Source organism: Aquarana catesbeiana, linkage group LG08 (genome assembly GCF_042186555.1).
Source record: "Aquarana catesbeiana isolate 2022-GZ linkage group LG08, ASM4218655v1, whole genome shotgun sequence".
NCBI lineage: Eukaryota > Metazoa > Chordata > Amphibia > Anura > Ranidae > Aquarana > Aquarana catesbeiana.
In genome coordinates, this window is record NC_133331.1 from 30,869,392 (window position 1) to 30,890,681 (window position 21,290).

Here is a 21,290-nt window from a genome sequence, read left to right on the forward strand (position 1 = left end):
CGGCCCCCATGCAGGACACCAAATGCATGGATTCCAATGTTGGGGGGGGGGGGGGTTGAAGCACGTGATTAGAGCCAAAGGCTGCTCCGTGCTGCTCCAGCCTGCTCTGTGCAAAACCACTACACAGAGCAGGTAAGTATAACATGTTTGTTCCTTTTAAAGAATAACAAAAAAAAAATAAAAAAAAACTTTAGTATCACTTTAAGCTTAGGACAGCACCACAGCAGGTAAATCAGGTTTCCCTGCAGTTAACCACATCAGTTACAGCAAGAATCTTGCAATAGACCTATACTACAAAAGAAAATGCTAAGTTCGATATACCCCATGGATAATAAACAGTTGCGTTAGCTGGTACGAGGGGGAAGGAGAAACGAGAGGGATCCTTTGCAGAACCTGGTCCCAGACTTCATCAGGAATAGGACCTCTTGTTCCCATTTCAGTTTACATGGAGCTGGATGTCTCAACATAAATTTAGATAAAATGTGTGCATAAATCTCTGAAATGAGGTCCTTTGAATCACAGATCCCAACAATTTTATCAAATAATGGAGTATCTGCCATTGAAAAGCAGAGAGAGTTGTTTTAAGCCTGAAAGGCAAGTCTGATTTGAAGATAGTGATAGAACGGCCTTTTGTCCAAAGAAAATTTTAATTGCAATTGCTGAAATGATTTGAAAAATTGATTTTCAAACAAATTGGGAAATTATCAGAATGCTGCTTCAGGCCCAAACCTGAAGCTCCTGCAACTTCCCAATTTCAGTAAGTAAATCATTAGACCATATAGGGGTAAACATGGTAGAGCCAGTAAAACCAAGTAACTCCTTCACAGATGCCTAAACATGTTCTATCAGCTAAACAGTAAGGAGCTGCGATGGAGATTTGAGGTATGCTGAAAACTCAAAGGCGTATAGTGGACATAAAAATTGATCAAGGGGCTCTTTAAAGGGGTAAGAGATTTTTATGGAGGAGCAGCTTTCCCAGCCATTCAACTTCTGGCGTTGTGTTACCAAAAAGTACAAACCGGGATTCGGTACTGCCAGGCCTCCCAAATCTATGGGGTATTGAAGGAGTTCTAACCTGATCCTAGGTGGATCTTCTTCCAAATAAAATCTCTAAAGATAGCAGAGAAAAGTAAAAAAAAAAAATTAAGGGTGATCCAACAAGGGGAAATAAGCAACATATATATAATAGTTGAAGCATCCAAATCATCTTAATCAAATTGGTAAGTCCCACTATAGAGAGTGGTAGGACCATAGAGATCAGTAGGACCCGAGCTGCGACCTGAAATGTGAAATCAATGGAACCAGGTTAAGGGTAATATAATCAACTATTTTAAAAGAGATAGTAATACCCAGATATTTAAACTGAGAAGCAACCTTAATATGAGGAAATTGACCTGTTAAGGTTGCTAGAAGGAGACCTTGAGGGATAATAGTAGACTTCACCTAATTAATTTTTAATCCTAAAAAAACCCCTCCAAATTCAGTAATGAGGGGCAGAGCCTCTTGGGAGGACTGTGTACCGGCCAGGAAGAGGGACATGTCATCCGCATAAAGCATGCTTCTCTTCCTGGCCTCTACAAAACCCAATCACTCCAGTGCTTTGGTGGCGCAAATACCAATGGTTCAATAGCGACAGCAAAAGAAGGGGTGGCAAAAGGCACCCTTGCCTCATTCTGTGCTGTAGCAAAAAAGGAGGAGAAAAAAAGATCATCTGCATGAACCAAAGCTCTGGATTTTAGCATATAAAAGATGAACTCAAAAACAGAAGTACTTGCCAAACCCACATTTTACAAGAACTGTTAATTTAATATCAACTGGAAGAGGAGAAAAGGGTCACTATGAATGAAGTGTCATAGGGTCTTTATCTGGTTTATGTATCACCACTATTGTGGAATATATATATATATATATATAGATATAGATATAGATATAGATAGTGTAAGGAAGATAATCTTACTCAGATGCCTCATTGAAAATCTGCAGGAGAAACAGCAGAAGAGTAGGACCACGCAAAAATGCTTTTGAGTCCCATATTATTTTTCTAGAGGCCGAGCCATTATTTACCTCATGAAAAAAAAGATAAGGCCAGACATAATTTGAGAATTAGACTGAAAAAGTGGCAACCAAGATGGGTTAAAGAGCCAGCTCCTCCATAAACCGAGCCGGGTAGGAACCATAGTAGTTACCCATAATGAATGATCTGAAAGCCCCCTTGGCTCTATAGTAACATAAGAGACATTGGGCAACATTTCAGCAGTACCCAACACCGAATCAATACAAGACAACGAGTTGTGAGATTTGGAATGCCATGTAAATTGGATATCATCTGGATGAATATCTCGCCATATGTCTTGCAACCCTATTTCCCTACATCATTTTCCAAAGGGGTCAAGGAGTCCAAGGGGACTGAACGTAGTGGAAAACAGTCCCTAAAATACTCCAGTGTTATTAAACTCACCCATCAGTATAACAGGAAGAGAGTGATAATCCGCAATAATAGTTTTTTTTTTTTTTTAATTAATATTTTTTATATATATTTTTTTAAATAGTGCTTCTGGGTGGGACTGCAGTTTTCTACATGACTTTTTGCTGTGCACCAACCCTTCCAGCCTCCATTGTGTTCTTGTCAGACTGTAGAAGGCTTTGAGAGAAGGTGGTGTTTGAACCAAAAGCTTGATTCCACTGTATTGGAAGACGCACACTATTCCCACCAGGACTGTGTGGATGCAAAGGGTCTCAGAGAAAATGGACTCCGGAAAATGGGTGGCTACTTGTAAAGATCAGTTTGACAAGTGGACCACTGGGATACATTACAGTTGCCCCTTCTGGAACAGTGGGGCCAGCATGTTCCTTTCAAAGTCTTGTGATGATGTTCTCTGAACTTTGAAGCAAAAGGTATAAAAGGTATCTAAAAGTGTGAAAAGTTTTTCTTTAGTGCAATATTTCATCCTAATTTTTTTTTATCTGATATGGAGGGATAGTTTAGAATATTGTACCCCTTTACTCCACATCTCCTGCCTTACACTCCCTCTCTCTTTTAGGCCCTTTTACCCCTTGTACCCCTATCTTCCCTTCCCCCTCTGGACTGTTGTCACCCTGTCTCAGGTAGTATTGTGATTGCTAATGTGATTATGTCATATACACAAGGACTAGGTTGTATTGATTATCTGTTAACTTTATCTGTATGTTTTGCGCAATTTTTGTACACTCCTGCCCTATTTTAAACATATTTGTTATTACATTATTATGGGAATGCCATTGAAACAAAGCAAATATAAAAAAAAAATCACTTTGGCAGCTGGGAACACAAATTTATGAGGTTCCCTGGTACAGAGAAATGAGAAGGTTGAAGTTCCTTGCAGTGTGTTAGAAGGTTTAACACGTGAAAACACGTAGGAGCTTGCAGTCTGTGGTGGTTTTTACTTTGGCATTAGCAGTTCGCTAACAGATTTCACTTGCTGCTTAGAATTGCACTTTATTGTTAAAGTGGTTGTAAAGACAGTTTTTTTTATTTTACTGCATTCTATGCAGTAAGATAAAAAATCTTCTGTGTGCACCCCCCCCTAATACATATGTGAGCACCATCAAGATCCAGCGATGTTGCAGCAGTGTCTCAGCTGCCCAGGACTCCCCCTCCTCATTGGCTGAGAAAGCCATTGACTTTTGCTGCTGTCAATCAAAATCAGCCAATAAGAGAAAAGGGGCATGTAAATGGACACACAGAGCTGCGGCTTGGCTCGGGAGCCCCCATAGCATGCTGTTAGCTGTGGGGGCCAGGGCCGTCTTTAATATTAATTGGACCCTGGGCAAACATTTTCTTGGGCCCTCCCCCCATACAATTTTGTTCTCCAGCTGCTCTGAGACATACAATAAATAGCAGCTAGACTTAAAATCAGTTTAAAGATCAGGCAGCGATTTTGATTTGTTGCCAGAGGTTACGGCATACCATTACCACTTACTTACTGGTTGCTAGAGGTTAAAGCACACATTACGGCACACTGATTAGTTGCTAGATGTTACAGCACATGATTTCTGCTTGTCGATTGGTTGCTAGAGATTACTGTACAGTAATACTGCTCACTGATTGGTTGCTAGAGGTTACAGCACATCATCTCCTCACTGCAGGGGGGCATGATATACATATGAATGCCGCCTTTGTTTACATATCTATGCTGCCGGATGCAGCTATTTACACACGAATGCCGGTTATTTACATGTAAACACAGGGTCTGCAGGTGAGTCACCTGTACACAACAATAGGGCAGAGCTGGGCAGCATTAGTAGCAGCACTTCACACTGAGATATTGGGACACAGCAAGGGACTAAAACTTCAAGGGACAAGGGAATTTAAATTGGGATAGTTGGCAAGTATGAGGCAGCTGCTTTTGGGCCCCACAACAATGAAAGGGCCCAGGGCAGCTGCCCCTTTTGCCCTGCCCTAAAGACGGCCCTGGTGGGGGCACTCAACAGGAGGGAGGGTCCAGGAGCACAGAAGAGGGACTCGAGAAGAGGAGGATCCGAGCTGCTCTGTGCAAAACGATTTCGCAGAGCAGGTATGAAATGTTTGCTGTTTTTAATTTAAAAAAAAATACGAGACTTTACAATCACTTTACATAACTAATTTAGAACAATGTTATGGTGTAAAGAACAGCTGGTATTATTTCACACATACCTCTGGGAAGAACTCTTGTGGAAATTTTTCCTTCTCCAGCATTGGCGTGCTTTCTAATGTGTCTGAATAGATCTCTTTCCCTGTAACTTTTCTGTACTTTTTTGCTAAAAGGGGGAGAAAAAAAATACACAATTATATCTTACCTTTTACCTTTTCAAGCAGAGCAAAACACATTTTTTAGAAACTGTGCAAGCTCAGTTCAATTTGGTGAAATCTTCATAGCCCAAATCCCAGCAATACAGCAAAACCTTGGATTGAGAGCATAATGTGTTCCAGAAACATGCTTGTAATCCAAAGCACTTGTATATCAAAGCAAATACTCCCATAAGAAATCATGGAAACTGAAATGATTCATTCCACAACCATTTATTCATAGGTCCTTCAGTTTATAGTCCATATAAAAAGATCATAGCAATGTGATAGGTTGTGTAACCATAAAATATCCATCCACAAATGGAAGCCTCCATATGAGGATTAGAAGCAAAATCCAGCAGGAGCTACAGAGTATAAAAGAGAAGAGAGGCGCCTCTAAGTGTAGCAATATGGTTACATTTAATGAAGGTACAAGATTTAGCAACTCACGTGGTTGATGATTAAAAGAGGCACATCCAAGTATGCAGGCATCCGGAGTAAAGCTGTCCACATAGACCGTCATCCGCACTGCCGGCTCTCACTGCTGTCAGTCTACAATCGTGACCGGGAAGACTACCCTGCAGTAGATCGATCTGAAAGCGAGGCTTGAACCGTTAATGGAGTGCAGAGCGGAAGAGATGACTTCGATGACGGTGAAGAGGATGGTCTATGTGGCCAGCTTTACCCCGGATACCTGCATACTTAGATGTGCCTCTTTTAATCATCAACCATGTGAGTTGCTAAATGTTGTACCTTCATTAAATGAAATTTTATTGCTACACTTAGAGGCGCCTCTCTTCTCTTTTATACTCAGTTGTGACATGACGCTACTCTTATATCAAGAAATCAAGTCAAAATTTATTTAAAAATGTTGCTTGTATTGCAAAACGCAAAATTTACTGACAGCCACATTCTAAGATTAATCTATCTAACCCTGTAAAGCAAAACAAATTAAAAAAATCGCTATACATACCTTTTCTGCAGCCGCTCCAGTCCGTCCCCACACTGAGCTGTCAGGGGCAGCCTCTCTTCTGTGTGTGCAGAAGAGGCAGGGAAAAACAGAAGCCAGATAGTAAGTCTATGGGTGATGTCACTTACCAGGGATTTCACAGCCGTTGTTGGCGGTCTCAACCACACAGCATCCGCCGCTGGAGACCGGACTGGATTAAGGTAGGTAAGAAAAGGTATGTATAGCAATTTTGGCTTTACAGGTTTAGATAGATCAGTCTTAGAATGTGGCTGCCAGTAGGTTTAGAGTTAGTTTTAGGCTGAACTTCTACTTTAAGTCACCAAAAAGTTAGTAAAATGCCAGAAGGCATCCTCAAGGTGTCTAATTGTCATTTAACTCAAAGAATACTCAAAGAGGAATTGGGAACGTTTAGATTTGAAAGTGTAAAAGTAAGCAAGTGTAGTCAGATGAAGGAAAACAAGTTCAAAAGCTCTTGCAAGGTCGCATTCCACTCAGCAAGGCTTCCCCCAGTGGGCACCCAACAGTAGCTCAATCCATAAAAATACAGACTTATGGACTCTGCAGTGAACAGAGTGTTGTACAGCAGTTGCAAATGGAGGAGAGTGGAGGAGTCTAAGGAGAACATATTCAACAGAGGGAGAATACTGCTTGTTCCTAGCCACCGCTATTACTGCATACCTCAACCGTGTCTGACACTCCAAGGAGAAGATTGGGAATCGAACAGTAGCCTCATGATTGGCATTTGCTTATGTTGGCTGCTACTCTGAATTCGTTTGGTTTGCACATCAGGCTATTATATATTCACTTAGGAGGAAGTTCTAACCCTTTGTTGGAGAGAAATTCCCTTCACTACCTTCCCTGACAGAAGTGAGGTTAAAGCTCCCCAAGAGGAACACAGATGGCAATAAAAAATAAAAAAATATTACAGAGGCTTAAACCCTTCTTTGCTCTATCCAAAATAAAAGTTTTAGCTAGACTTCAAAGTTGAGAGAATGGACGCACGAAAACAGTGTTTTTCAAAAGTATGCACTGCCAAAGGGAGGAAAAAAAAAAATCAACGTTGTTACCAAGAAATACAATAAAATCTTAATGGCTTTTTAATATTGTTAAACAATGTTATTTTACTCAGCATTACAGAAGATTGAGGTTTCTGGTACAGGTAGAAAAAAAAAAAAAGTGATTGATGTCAGTAAAACGTACAAATGCTATGTCTCAGAAATGTCACTCAAATATCTTAAGAGTGGTGAGACCCGGTACCCTCAATTATAAGAACAGAGGTAATTTGGCTTTCCATGGCTAAGGAAAAAATACATTAATGAAACAGTATAAATGGAGCCAATTAGTTCATTTCACAGTTATTGCCATTCCATGACATTTCAAATTAATGTGATGTAAAGGGCCGATTAATGTGGTCTGGCCGGACCATTTACAATGGGACGTGTTAAAGAAATGAGCCAGTCATAAATATCGTAGGTGACTAATTTGGAAAACAACCAATTTTCTTTTTTTATGTAATCTTGAAGAAATGTCAGTGAGAGCTTTAGAAGTAACTGACATTATTTCACTGAATTACCATTGAGAACTTCCATCACATCCATTTTCTGTATATAAAATAAAATGGACTGCCTCTTTTTTTGCCTGGGGCTTGCAGAAAATTAACTAAACAGAAGCTGCCCTTACATGGATCGGGATTAAAGGAAACCTGTAGTGGGAGAAATGGTGAGGGCACTGGTGCTGACACCAGAAAATGCAAGATGGCAGGCTGATCTGCTGATCCAGTGACTGCAATACTTTTTACAATAGACTAGAACAATTATGCAGATAAGATATTAAGACTGTAGTACTTAAACCAGGCTGAGAAAGCCAGGCAACAGCATTTTCAAATAGTGATTGGCATCGGCACTCAAATTGATTTAAAAAACAGGGGTGCTCGACCTTTTGAAGAGCGCAGGCCATTTAAGCCATTTGTTAACTGGTTGCGAGCCACAATGAAATGGTACAGAATTTCAAATAGCATAATGAAGATTCCCTGTTGGATGTTTACCCACTGTGAAATCACAAAAATCACTTTTTTTTTTACCAGATTAATCCCACTCTCGCGCTCCGGGGTGACCAGCCAATAAAAGCTCAGAACCAGTGTTGCAGCCTTCGCCATTTTAGGGGCTTGGCTCCAGTCTCTTGAATTGCCAGAACAAGGACTGTGAAATACCTATGTAGCACCCTTTACCTAGGTAGGTGCTAGAGAGTTAGGGTTTTTATAGTGCACGTAAATTTAGGCAGGCCTAGCAAGAAGCTGGGCCTGCTTGTTTTGATCTGTGTGGTCTGGGAGTGGCTCAGAGTAGGCTGGTGACCCACAGGGAGCACCATCTTTTGGTTACCTCCCTCTGGCTAGAGGATTCTAGAAGAGAGGAGGGGAAGAAAGGTGGAGCAGTCTGGGGGTGTTATAAGAAGCCCTGACCAATCCCCAACCTGGATTGGCAGGGGGCAGGCCTCCTTAAATACCCAGGGTCAACCCAGCCGGGAGGAGAGTTCAGGTGAAAGACCTGGGTAATGGAGAACTAGCTGTCAGGGTCTTTGAGGGAACTCCACAGTCTGGGAGTGACCTTGGGCCTGGAGCTCGGGAGTGGAAGGGACCCTTGTACAAACCACAGGGGTGTTCTGACTGGGAGCGGGAGAGGACAGTGAAAGGTACTGTCAGGCAAAGTCTCCAGGAGGGATCCACCAGGTGTTGGTGAGATCTAGGGAGGCATGCCGGAGCGGACTGGGATAGTGCAGTCTGAAAGAGATGTAAAGCCAGTGGGAGAGACACTGATGTCATGGGCAGTGGAGTCGGGCAGCTGCAGCCAGAAGGGCTGGCAGGGCCTGAAGAGGACTGACTGGGAGCAGTAGTCCACCTTAGGTCAGCTAGCACTAAAGACTTTTCCTATTTTGCTACTACATCAAAAGGGACCCACGGTCCCTGCCTGCAAATGGCTGTTGCTAAGGCCTGACTGTGTCAGTGTTGTGCCTAACCATGTGCTAGCTGTACCTTGAATGAAGCGTTGTGCAGGAGAGAGAGAGCGTAACAATCTGCAAGCAAGTGATGTGCTGGAGGAGACTGGATACTTAGATTTGATCCACTCAGCTATAGGCTCCTCTCCTGTTGTGTGTTCGGAAAGGAAGCGTTGATCAGGGGGCTGTCTGAAATAGGGGCTTGTGTATGAAAGCCGCCGGGATTATGGAGAAGCGGCAATCATTCAGTAGAGCGATGTGCACCCAAAGGAGGCTGTGTGGGCTGCCATAGGTTTGAGGTCATGGGTTGAGCATGCCCGATTTAAAACATGCATGGATGTAACCTTTTAAGAAAAAATATATTTGCAACTGTTCTACATTTATCCTGTAAGCTGGTGTAAACCAAACGCCTTTAGTCCAAGATAGATGTCTTTTGGATACCAACAATTAAAGACCAACTGAAGTCACAGAAATAGTTATGGAGTCAGACGTTGTGCAGCTCTATTTTCAGTTTTACCTCAACTTTTAGGTTAAAGCAATTACTAAATATGACCATGTAATCTAAAAAGCACCACAGTTAGACCCAGAGCTCCCAGTAACAGATCTGATCTGACACATCCCCTCTCTACTTCTGCAATACATCTTTGATGAGGGATGTGACTGTTACTCAGCTATGTTGGCATAGAGCAGGGGTCTCCAAAGTATGGCTCACGGGGCCACATCCGGCCCACTAGGACGTTTTGTCTGGCACTCACTGCGGGGACGGACTCTGCTCAAGTTGCGGGGCTTGCTCTGCCTTCTGACAGGCATTGAAGGGGTGTGCAGCGCAAGTCCCGCGACTCAAGAAAGCCAACAAAGCCTATGTTATTTCAGTGCAGACCTGCTGCACCTCCCAGCTCCTCCCCCCCGCAATTAGATTCAGTGTAATATTTTGCTGTAACAGCGTGTCTGTGTAAAAGTGGGGCGGCACCCGGAAGTGCAGAACTTTTCCCACAACCTCCAAATAGGGATGGAGGCCCATTCTATATGTGCCTCATATAAAGTCCCAAACCTTCCCATTGCTTCCTTACATTAGGGATGGAGGTCCATAGACTGGACTGACAGCCTCTCTTTTTCCCTGTCACCCAGGTGTGAGATCATTCAGTCCGGCATATTCAATCATTATGTCTGGACTTATGCTATAGAGACACTGGTCTCCCTTGCATATCAGTGAGAGAATTCAGCACAGTTTTCTGTGCTTTGAATCCCTCTCCATTTGAGGTGTATGTCCTGGGTCTGTTTCTGTCTTTTGCCGGGAGCTGCGATGCGCTCTGCGGGCCTATGTCCCCTCCCTCCCCCTGTGTTTTGCCTTGGGGGGGGGGGAGGGGGCTCCCCCACAGCGCATCGGCGCCACGCCTCCTGCTTCCCGTGTGCCGTCTAGTGTTGACGCCCACACGTCAAGCATGTGACGTTGCTATCTTAGCCGGCTTGGCGGGGGAAGTGAGCGTCTGTCAAGGGCGGTCTTTACCGCCGGCGTCGGAGCTCCTCCCCTCTCTAGCCGTGCCTGCGTGACGCTGGTGGCGGGCAGCGTGCACGTGTGTGGAGCGGTATATCTGGCTTCCCCAGGCACAGCTCCCCATTGCCTTCCAAACATCTGACGCTGCAGTTCACCTTACCATTCTCCAGCAGTGGCCTTGGTAAGCTATTTTGGACGATTGTTCACCACCCTACTAATTAGATATCACTTTTCAATATGTATGAACATCATGATATCCTGATACCATGTATCTTTGAAGACTCATGACATCTCAATACTACTTATCCTTTCAGATGCTTTTTGGTGGCCACTTTGGTTCCATTTTTCTGACTTACCACGCACACCCCCTTGCTGTGTCCCGTGTTCTTTAGGGGAAGTTCTGGATGTATGCCCTGCCAGCACGCTGTTTTTGATCACCTCAGCTCCCGGCATAGATTGGTTGACCCCAGTGCCATACGTACTATACCTCATTTACAGTGAGTCCTTGTAAGTATTTCGGGATACATCTCTCTATCCCCCCTTGGATAGGTTCCACTATATTCCACTAATAATATTTTATTATATCTTGTAGATATATTATCAGCACCCGCCCCTGATGAGTGTGAAACACACGAAACGCGTCGGGCATTACTATTTTGGGATGCAGATACAAAGCCCCCCTTTACCATCTGTTTTTGGGCATTTTGGGTGGTCTTGGGATGTCTCTCCACACCCCGATGAAATTCCTCATTATTTCTTGTTTTGTTCTGATTATGCAATGTTTGGTTTCACTGTCTCATTTGCAAGTATTGTTAACACTATTCTGTACCATTATGAACTCATTAGAATGTATTACTGATCAATCAGACCACTGTGGGGCACTTGGCTACTATACTCGGATGTACCCCAGTTGCCTGTATTGCATGCATACTTTCAATAGTGTGTATGAACAAACATGAAATGACATTATAATGTGTTTTACCTATGTGGTTTCTGTTATTGATTTGTTTCATGATTTTATGACAATAAATGTGTACCTCTATTGAATCTATCTCCACCATGTCTATGGCCTCAATTAAAGTCCCAAACTTTTCCCACAACCTCCAAATAGGGATGGAGGCCCATTCTATATGTGCCTCATATAAAGTCCCAAACCTTCCCATTGCTTCCCGGAAGTGCAGTAGGTCTGCTCTAATGCCAGCCTTTCAGAGAAGCAGCAAGTAGGTAATGAACACGCTGATCTACGGAGGAAATAGCAGTGATGGGGAAAGGAATGTGCTGGGGACACAATTATAGAGGGGGGGGGAGACTGTGTGGGGCTGTGAAGGAGGACTCAAATGTAGGGGGGCTCTGATGGGGGACACAAGTGTGTGTGTGGGGGGGCTCTGATGGAGACACAAGTGTGAAGGGGGGGCTCTGATGGGGGACACAAGTGTGAAGGGGGCTCTGATGGGGGACACAAGTGTGAAGGGGGGGCTCTGATGGGGGACACAAGTGTGAAGGGGGGGCTCTGATGGGGGACACAAGTGTGAAGGGGGGGCTCTGATGGGGGACACAATTGTGAAGGGGGGGCTCTGATGGGGACACAAGTGTGGAGCGGGGGGGGGGGGGGGACTCTGATGAGGACATGTGGGGACGCTGATTGGGACATGGGCAGGAAGGGTTTTAATGGGTGTGGGGAGGTGACTGAGGGGACACAAGCGTGTGGCAGGAGTTCTAATGGGGACATAAATGTGTGGGGGGTGGCTGTGATGGTAACAGAATTGTGCAAGGTGGGTGCTAATGGGGACACAAGCGGGTACGGAGAGTCTTATGAGGATACAATTGTGTGGGGAGATTCTGCTGGGGACACAAATGGGCAGGGAGGCCCTGACAGGAACACAGATGTAAGGCCTCATGCACACTTAATGTTTAGCCCTGGTGCACGAGGCTCTGGCATTTAGGTGTAGGTGAAGGATACAGGTGCACCATCCAGCCCTGCTGATGGCAGCCTTTTTTGAATTTCCACTCTATTCCATGGCTGAGGATTCATTTACAAATACCTTTTTTTTTTTCGGCCCTTGAGTATCTGTAAAATATACAGTGTGGCCCTCAAAGTAAAAAGTTTGGAGACCCCTGGCATAGAGCACTGGAGTGGTAGGGCAGGGAAAAGCATTTTCACTGAGAAAACAAATGTATTTTAAGGTATTTCCAAGCTCTGAGTCACAAATAATGTGTGGGGGGGTACAGGTCTATAAAGGGATGAAAAGGTATAAGCCTTTATTCATAACATTACAATACTGACAGGTCTACTTTACAATGTTTCACAGGAGCTTAAACTCATATTTTCAGATTGTGTTCGTGATTTTGTTTCTTTTTGTACAGAGCATCAGCAGATCATTTAAAGTGGTTACTGAGCAGGGTCATGATTTTCTAAGCTGTGAATTAACCGTAGGAAATCAAGAATGAACCACAATCAACAAACCAAAAACGCTTACCTTTAAAGTCATACTGATATACGTTCTTTAATGACTCATGAAGAAAGTAAAAGCTTCCCAGTGCCTGAAAAAAAAAATAAAAAAAAATCAGTGACAAACCTGAACAAGCTGATCTTAAATGTGAGACAAAATAAAATAGGATTTGGTTCGAAATGATTCATAACCAATTTGTACATATGCAGATAGATGGATGCGATGGAATGAAAGTGAATGGGAGTTACCAGAATTTCTAGTTAAGAGTCTTACTGGTGGACTCTCAAAGAAACTCAAAGTCTGGCAAGTGCAGTTCTGCCCGACACCGATCAAAGGGATCATCAAGCCATTTCAGTGCAAATAGACAGCACTGCGATCCCAAACTTGCAATGGGGGCTCACCACTCAGTTTTCGTTAAGATGTCCACCTGGCTATCTTTTAGGCAATGTTAAAAGGACAACAAATATTACAGTATGTGATGCTTCTCCAGTTACATTTACAGATTATACAGAGGACAGTAACCTTTGCTATGCACATGCAAAAAGTTACCATCAAAAAGCTTCAATTTGTATATTAAATCTCGGAAGTGTTCTGGTGGCACTGAAAACCCTGGAGGGACTAAAGTAACTCTGTGTGATCTATTTAGTCGGGCCAATACAAAATTCTGTATAAAAGGATTTCAAATGTTTCAGCCTGTAGATGGAGCTCTAGGATTTGTAAATGAAGGAAAAGTGGGACTTTGAGGTTGTTGACATTGTGGAGGTAAATTGGAAAAAAAGATACATCATAGAAAGATGTATAAAAACATGGCGATATTAAAATACCACATGGACAATTGGTATATAAATTCATACGTAATCAACCCACACATCTACATACACATGTGGCATGGACAAGAAAGTACATAACTATATATCAGCTCTAAAAAACTTAATTATTACATTACATGAATTCATATATGTACATACATCATATGAGCAGCACTTGCGACAAAAGTGAGGATATTATAAAACAATAGAACCGGAATTGGATAGATAACATCTAAATTGATGAGCCTATTACAGACATGAATCAGCAACACATATGTCCGACGCGTTTCGTGCAAGAACACTCCTCAGGGGCGGATGTTCAAATATATCTATAAGGTATAATGGAATAGAATTAGTCTAGTTATAATTGATATTATCAAGGAATGGTGGGTTAGCCTGTCCTGAATACTTACATAGGGTACAATAGGATGGAATGCGGTGACCATAGGGCCAAGGCCACACCTACTGTATATATATGCCAGCCCCCCTCACACCTGTATATATGTCAGCCCCCCACATAAAAAATAAAATTATATATATATATATATATATATATATATATATATATATATATATATATATATATATATATACATACACACACACACACACACACAAATCTGCAAAGCGACAAGCCTCTGGCCCCTTCCTGTACACAAACATCCCCCCTCCCTTTCCTTCACAGCCTCTACTCCCTACTTGTAAAGGAAATCTTTCTACCTAGTCCCAGCTTGTTTTCACAAAGCTGACATGTTTCTGACACAGTACAGGCAGCTCACACGAGGGGTGCACCTACACATTATAGCCAGAGATGGCAGTAAAGAGCTTGATGTCGGAGCTCAATGACACAGAGCAGCAGAAGCTGCAAGATCGTTTCTATAGTCAACACGGCTCCCCTTCACCCGTCCTGTATTCTTCTGGCCCGAACGGTCTCCTCGGACCCCTTACAGTTGTATCGGCTGTACCCCCCTGATGGTGGCCCTGTCTACAGCACCAGAAAAAAAAAAACACCAAAACTTTTTTACAAATAGCCAAATCGCTGCATTGTGTCTTTTAACTACAAGAATGACAGATGCCCAGCTGGCAGAACGGTTTTGGCTGAGTGCTTCCTGCATAATGTATGACAAGCTGCACATCAACAGATTAAACATTTGCTGATTTCTCAAAAGTACCTACATGAGGTCCTGCCCATCTACTTGACATACGAGTTAATCCAAGAGAAGATACTGTCACACGCTTAATTGATGGAAACATTTCATTGTGACCTAGGCATTCTGCTTCCGTTTTCTTCAGTTTTACTATCAATCCTCAGGTTTGAAAATGTATGCAGCTCCCCTTTTATATGTCTCCATCTCTTATTTTATATTTCTTTATGGTATGGAGTTATACCATTCAAAGTTTTTTTTGCAGATTACAAAGATTTACACTACAAGTGGTTATTTTCTTTTAAACTACAGTAAGCATATTCTTATTCAATAAAAGTTATAAAAAAACACTAGAAAAGCTACAATTTCTGCGGAAATTGTGTGAAGTGTTCTTGCCTCTACAACTGGAGTGGGCGGAGTAACAGGGCGGAGTGGCTTGAGTAACTGTTGTGTGGTTGGAGTGGTTGGAGTAACTGAAAAGTGCTGAAAAGCTTAATATTTTAAAAAGTAGAAATAGTAGAAAAAAGTTGAAGTCCCATCATTACCTGAAAGAGCTGAACATTTTTTTCAAAAATGTTTTTTTTTTTTTTTCTAATTATTATTTTTTTTTTTTTATGGGGTGGTCATAATGTTTTGGCTGATCATGGGGCGGTCATAATGTTTTGGCTGATCATGGGGTGGTCATAATGTTTTGGCTGATCATGAGGTTGTCAGCTTTTGTCACCTCCCACTCTAGTTTTGAACATTTCGCCATTCATTCCCATGGGACCAATTTCACAGCAAAAAACTACGATATTTCGTGAACCGTTTGGCGAAACTTTCCACAAAGTAAAAGCACACCAATCGGGAACAATCCGCACGTTTCGGTATATTACTGTAGTAGTGTAAAATCTGTGGGAGGAGTTAGGGTGGTAAATTTGGCTATAATAAGAATAATATATATGAGAGATAACAGTAAGTGGTCTTGCTATGCAAGAACACTTAATAATGAGATAAAAAAATGAATTGCTGATCTGAACAGGCTCCTACAGGTACAAAATATAGTTGTATTAGAATATGATGTTTTTCTAAGGTGTTTCCAATGACAGCTATTTAATAACTACTCAAAATAGCCACCACTGTTTGCAGACTCTATTCCACTCCCAAAAACAATTCAGCCACAATTCAAGTGTGACCATTCAGTAGATCAAAAACAAAACAAATTGAGGGGGTGTGTGCCCCAAGAAGAAATATGCGAGACGTTAAGAGAAAGTATAAACCATTTAAAGGTGATCATAAAAAACAAAAATGACAGCAAGCAGGTAAATAAATTAAAGGCAGACCTTCCTCTACCAAGATCTAACCTCATTAAAAATGTGATTTTAAAGCAAATGTCTTCATTTGTAATTCGGCTTCTTCAAAATTCTGAAAATTGTTCTGGTTACTAATAGTAGACAACTTCTACCAGTAAATCCGGTGGTAGACATTGTTGCTGTAGAGAAGGGGGTAGGCAACTTGGGGCTCTCCAGGCTGTTGTGGAACTACATTTCCCATGAGGCATTGCAAGGCTGGCAGTTACAATTACTCCCAGAGGCATTATGGGACTTGTAGCTCTGCAACAGCTGGAGGGCCCCAGGTTGCCTACCCCTGCTCTAGAGGATACACTGTAGGACTTGGGAGTGACGTACAGATCTGTTGTTTCGGGGGTATGCTCACTCTACAGTAGTGTTATAGTCCAGCAACAGGCACAAGAGATTGCAGATCACCTCCATTACTAGTAAAAAAAAATAAAAATAAACGTGCCATAAAACTATCAGTTATTTCGTAGACGCTATAACTTTTGCGCAAACCAATCTTCATACGCTTATTGCAAATTTTTTAACCAAAAATATGTAGAAGAATACATATCAGCCTAAACTGAGGAAGAAATTTGTTTTTTGGGATAATATAGCAAAAAAAAAAAAAAAAAAATATTTTTTAAAATTGTCGCTCTTTTTTTGTTTATAGCACAAAAAATAAAACGCAGAGGTGATCAAATGCCACCAAAAGAAAGCTCTATTTGTGGGAAAAAAAAAGGACATAAAATTTTGTTTGGTTACAGCGTCGCACGGCCACGCAATTGTCAGTTAAAACGACAAAGTGCCATATCGCAAAAAATGGCCTGGTCATTAAAGGGGCAAATCCTTGCGGTCCTTAAATGGTTAACGTGCCATAGCTTGTCGCCATTCATTGAGCAATTTCATATATATATATATATACATTTATTTACGTGGTATAACATCATATTTTATATTTTACACAAAAAAATTATAAAAAAAATTATAAAAAAAAAAAAAAAACTAATATCACTTTAACCACTTCAGCCCCGGAAGGTTTTACCCCCTTTTTATGACTAGGCCATTTTTTGCGTACGGCACTGCGTTACTTTAACTGACAATTACGTGGTCGTGTACTGTACCCAAATAAAATTGATGTCCTTTGTTTCCCACAAATATAAGCTTTCTTTTGGTGGTATTTGATCACCTCTGCGGTTTTTATTTTTTGTGTTAAAAAAAAGAAAGAAAAAGGGAGCGACAATTTTGAAAGAAAAGCAATATATTTTTTTTACTTTCTGCTATAAAATATATCCAATAAAAAAAAATTGAAAAAAAATCCGATTGGCATCCCCTCTGGCCAATAAGCGCATGCACGCTCCAAGAGGCTAAAGCACGAAACGACGCACAGGTACGTCGTTTCGTGCAGCCAGACCACCTCTGCGGAATGTGGTCCCGGAAGTAGTTAAAGTACAGGATTAGCACTTTTATTAGTGCAGCATTTAATGCACGTGTTTTAATAGCGCCGGATTTTTTAATTATACCATATAATGAGGTTGATTTACTAAAACTGGAGCACTCAGAATCGGGTGCAGCTGTGCATGGTAGCCAATCAGCTTCTAACTTCAGCTTGTTCAATTAAGCTTTGGCAAGAAAACTTGGAAGCCGATTGGTTTCTGTGCAGAAATGAGCCTGATTTTGCACTCTCCAGCTGTAGGAAATAAACCTCAATATGTCCAGCTGCAAGCATGGCATCCTTAATTGGAAAAAAGCATAGACACAAAATAACTGTTGGATCTGACCTCTGCAGTTGTTAAAGGGTGCCTTCACTTTTGTGGGTGAAAAAAAAAGTAGCAAATAAAGAAAAAACAATATAGGGTGTACAATTGCGATATAAGTCATATTGTAATTGAATGTTATTAAAAATGACCTTTCCTTTTCAATCTGCAGCCGCTGTAATTTTCTATAAATGCAATGCAATATGGCTACCTAGAGTTCTGTACACAGTGTGTTCTGACCACTCCCCAAAAACATTTCCTGCCTGTGCGATTGGCTCACCAATTTTCCCAGAAGTCTGCCTAAGATACAAGTCAGATTTTAGGCATCCCCTGCAACAAAAATGTCATTTTTGGTGAGACATTTCCAACAGGAACACATCTAAAGGGATGCAGGCCCAGCAGATTTCCTTATTAGTGCCCTGCAGCTGCCACAACTGACTGATAATTATGAAACCACTCCAATTAGACCCACTCTACACAGAGGCACAGACAAACACACATGGATTTCTTCAAAATAACAAAAAGGTAGGAATCTGCAACAAAGGTTGTTTATAATCTTCGCAATGTACCTAGATCACCCGAGCGGGGGTGGGGGGGGAATGTTTTTTTCTCAACAAAAAAAGTGGAGTTACGCTCTAACCACTTGCCGACCACTGCACGCTGATATAAGTCGGCACAATGGCAGCGGTGGGCAAATTAGTACGTCCCCTTTAATTGGCGGGGTTAGCGTGCACGCGCGATCGTGTCACGGAGCCGCAGAACGGGGAAGTGCCTATGTAAACAAGGCATTTCCCCGTTCTGTCTTGTAACGTGCCAGAGATCACCGCTCCCTGTCATTGCGAGCATTGATCGCCGTCATGTGAGTTGTAGCCCATCCCCCCCACAGTTAGAATCGCTCCCTAGGACACCCCTAGGCCCCTTGATTGCCCCCTAGTGTTAACCCCTTCCCTGCCAGTGTCATTTACACAGTAACTAGTGCATTTTTATAGTGCTGATCGCTGTATAAATGACAATGGTCCCAAAATAGTGTCAAAAGTGTCCGCCATAATGTCGCAGTCATGATAAAAAAAAAAAATTGCAGATCGCCATTACTAATAAAAAAAAAAATTTAATAAAAATGCCATAAAATTATCCCCTTTTTTGTAGAAGCTATAACTTTTGCGCAAACCAATCAATATACAATTATGGCGATTTTTTTTTTTTTACCAAAAATATGTAGAATACATATAGGCCTAAACTGCGGAAAAAAGTTGATTATATATTTTTGGGGGATATTTATTATAGCAAAAAATATTGCTTTTTTTTTTCAAAATTGTCACTCTTTTATGGTTTATAGCACAAAAAATCAAAATCACAGGAGGTGATCAAATACCACCAAAAGAAAGCTCTATTTGTCTGGGAAAAAAGGACGTCAATTTTATTTGGGTACAACGTCGCACGATCATGCAATGGTCAGTTAAAGCGACGCAGTGCCGAATCGCAAAAAGTGCTCTGGTCTAGACATGTGCACACTGAAATATTTCGTTTCGGAATTATGTTTTCATCCGAAAAATAAATTTATTTAGTTACTCCCAAAATTCGTTTTTATTTATTTTGTTTTGTTAAAAATGCATTCGTCCAAAAATCCGAAATAATTAAGGTCGAATCTATCATTGAAGTCTTTTCGGTGTGTGTTGAATGTTCCAAGAAGATTTCAACGAAGCAGCTAAACCGTACGACGCCGCAATCGTACATTTCCGGACGAATGTTCCGCCTACAAGCTATACTAGAATTCTAATGTTGTATGACACTAGAAATAATTATATTTATTAATTATTATTGCTAGTCAACCAACATTAGAATTCTTCTATAGCCTATGGGCGGAGAATTTCACCATAAATGTCCGCTCGTGGCGACTGCTTCGTCGAATCTTCATGGTCAAATCTTCTCTCTATGTCAAATAATCTTGGACTAATAGAGTCAGGTTAGGCACATTCGACCTTTTTTGCTATGGTCTCTATAATATCGAATCTTTTCTCTCTATGTCGAATCTTTTCTCTTTATGTAGAATAATCTTGGACTAATAGAGCTAAGGTTAGGCACATTCGACCGCAGGTTCGATGGACAGATCGCTATTGTCAGCGTCATGTCGAATCTCGTCTCTTTATCGAACTGTTGTCACAACGAAAATAAAGCATTTGTTTATGTCGGATCTTTCGGTTTTCGGATTCTGCACGTTTGTTATCGTTTGTTAAAAATTCGGACAAAAATGCATTTGGATGAAAACTAATGCACATGTCTACTCTGGTCAGGAAGGGGGTAAAATCTTCTAGGGCTGAAGCGGTTAAAGAAATAAGCCAGTGGGTTCAAAGGACCAGCAACTGAACGGGGTGGCCAGTAAATGATGCATCGCTTAGCCTCCAATTCAAAGTTTTTCCAAATAGATTTGGTAAACCAATCACTTCCTTTGCAGCAGCAGTTTTACGAAAGGGGAGCGTTAAGACAAACTCTACAAATTTCTGCAAAATGGCAGCAAATCTAACCTCCAGGAAAATGCTTTCTTTAAAAACCATAAAAATGCAAAATGGCAAAGCTTTAGATACGTTCCCAACAAATGGAGAACGACATCAGGCAATGTCTGGTCCACAAACAACCCAAGAATGAAGCATTTGAAAGCCCCAAGCTGGCTGCTAGGAAGACACCATGTGAGCACAGCCATCATTTTTCCCTCACCCTGGGGTATTGACAACAGGTCACAATACACTATCAAACACAGATCTACACAGACAAGCTCTCCAAATTTACTTCTGCTCAGAGCAAACATGGAATGCATTACAGGATCACAATAATATGATAGTCTGAATATTAAAATAAATAGATGTCGAACAAATTGCCTATAATGACACAGAAACCGTAATTCATGCAGTCATAAAATCCATAATTAGCTAGCATGAATATTGAAAGTTAAAGTTCAACAGAACTTTCGAAATGTTTAACCTGCTCTATCAATACAGTTCAATGATTCCATTTGTTAATGGATGTGCCATAGATGGAATATTAATCAGGTTGGGGCCCGTGCTGACAGGAAGTGCTTATCTCCCTTCCAGTCCCTTCAACCCAAGTGTGTGTCAACAGTATTTCTGTCACGTCTGACATTATTGATTACGTGTCGGTTTTCTTATAAAAACAATGAAAAAAATATTTTACATATTTATAAAGCAAACTGTCAAAAACACACATTAATTAGCCATTAGGAGAGACACAGTCTATTATACACCATCAGGAAACAGGCAAAGGCAACAGATTTGTGTGAAATTTACATTTACAGCATCCAAACATCATACGGAGCCAGTGCTCTTAGTGACTGTCAGCCATCTCATTCCCATTAGACATAATTTATGTAGCAATTATCTTCTAACACGATGAGGATGGGAGACAGCTTTCTATCCTCCAACTCAAAGCAACTGTTACAATAACATCCCATCATTCAATGACCCAACTGTCCACCCTGGCGTGACTAAAAGCATATAAAAAGGTAGGGCAAGGTAGAAGAAAAAAAAAAAATTATATATATATA

The 21,290-nt window shown here is 41.4% G+C and overlaps 1 protein-coding gene across 2 annotated transcripts in view; it reads right to left on the reverse strand.

The window, feature by feature from the left end:
* INPP5A (inositol polyphosphate-5-phosphatase A) overlaps positions 1 to 21,290 on the reverse strand; it is a 611,899-nt gene that overhangs the window by 265,218 nt on the left and 325,391 nt on the right. For both annotated transcript variants that reach the window (XM_073595667.1, XM_073595668.1), the window contains exons 5-6: positions 12,738 to 12,801; positions 4,673 to 4,776 (exon numbers count right to left, since the gene is read on the reverse strand). In XM_073595667.1, coding sequence (XP_073451768.1) covers positions 4,673 to 4,776; positions 12,738 to 12,801 — 168 coding nt within the window. The remainder of the gene's footprint in view (positions 1 to 4,672; positions 4,777 to 12,737; positions 12,802 to 21,290) is intronic.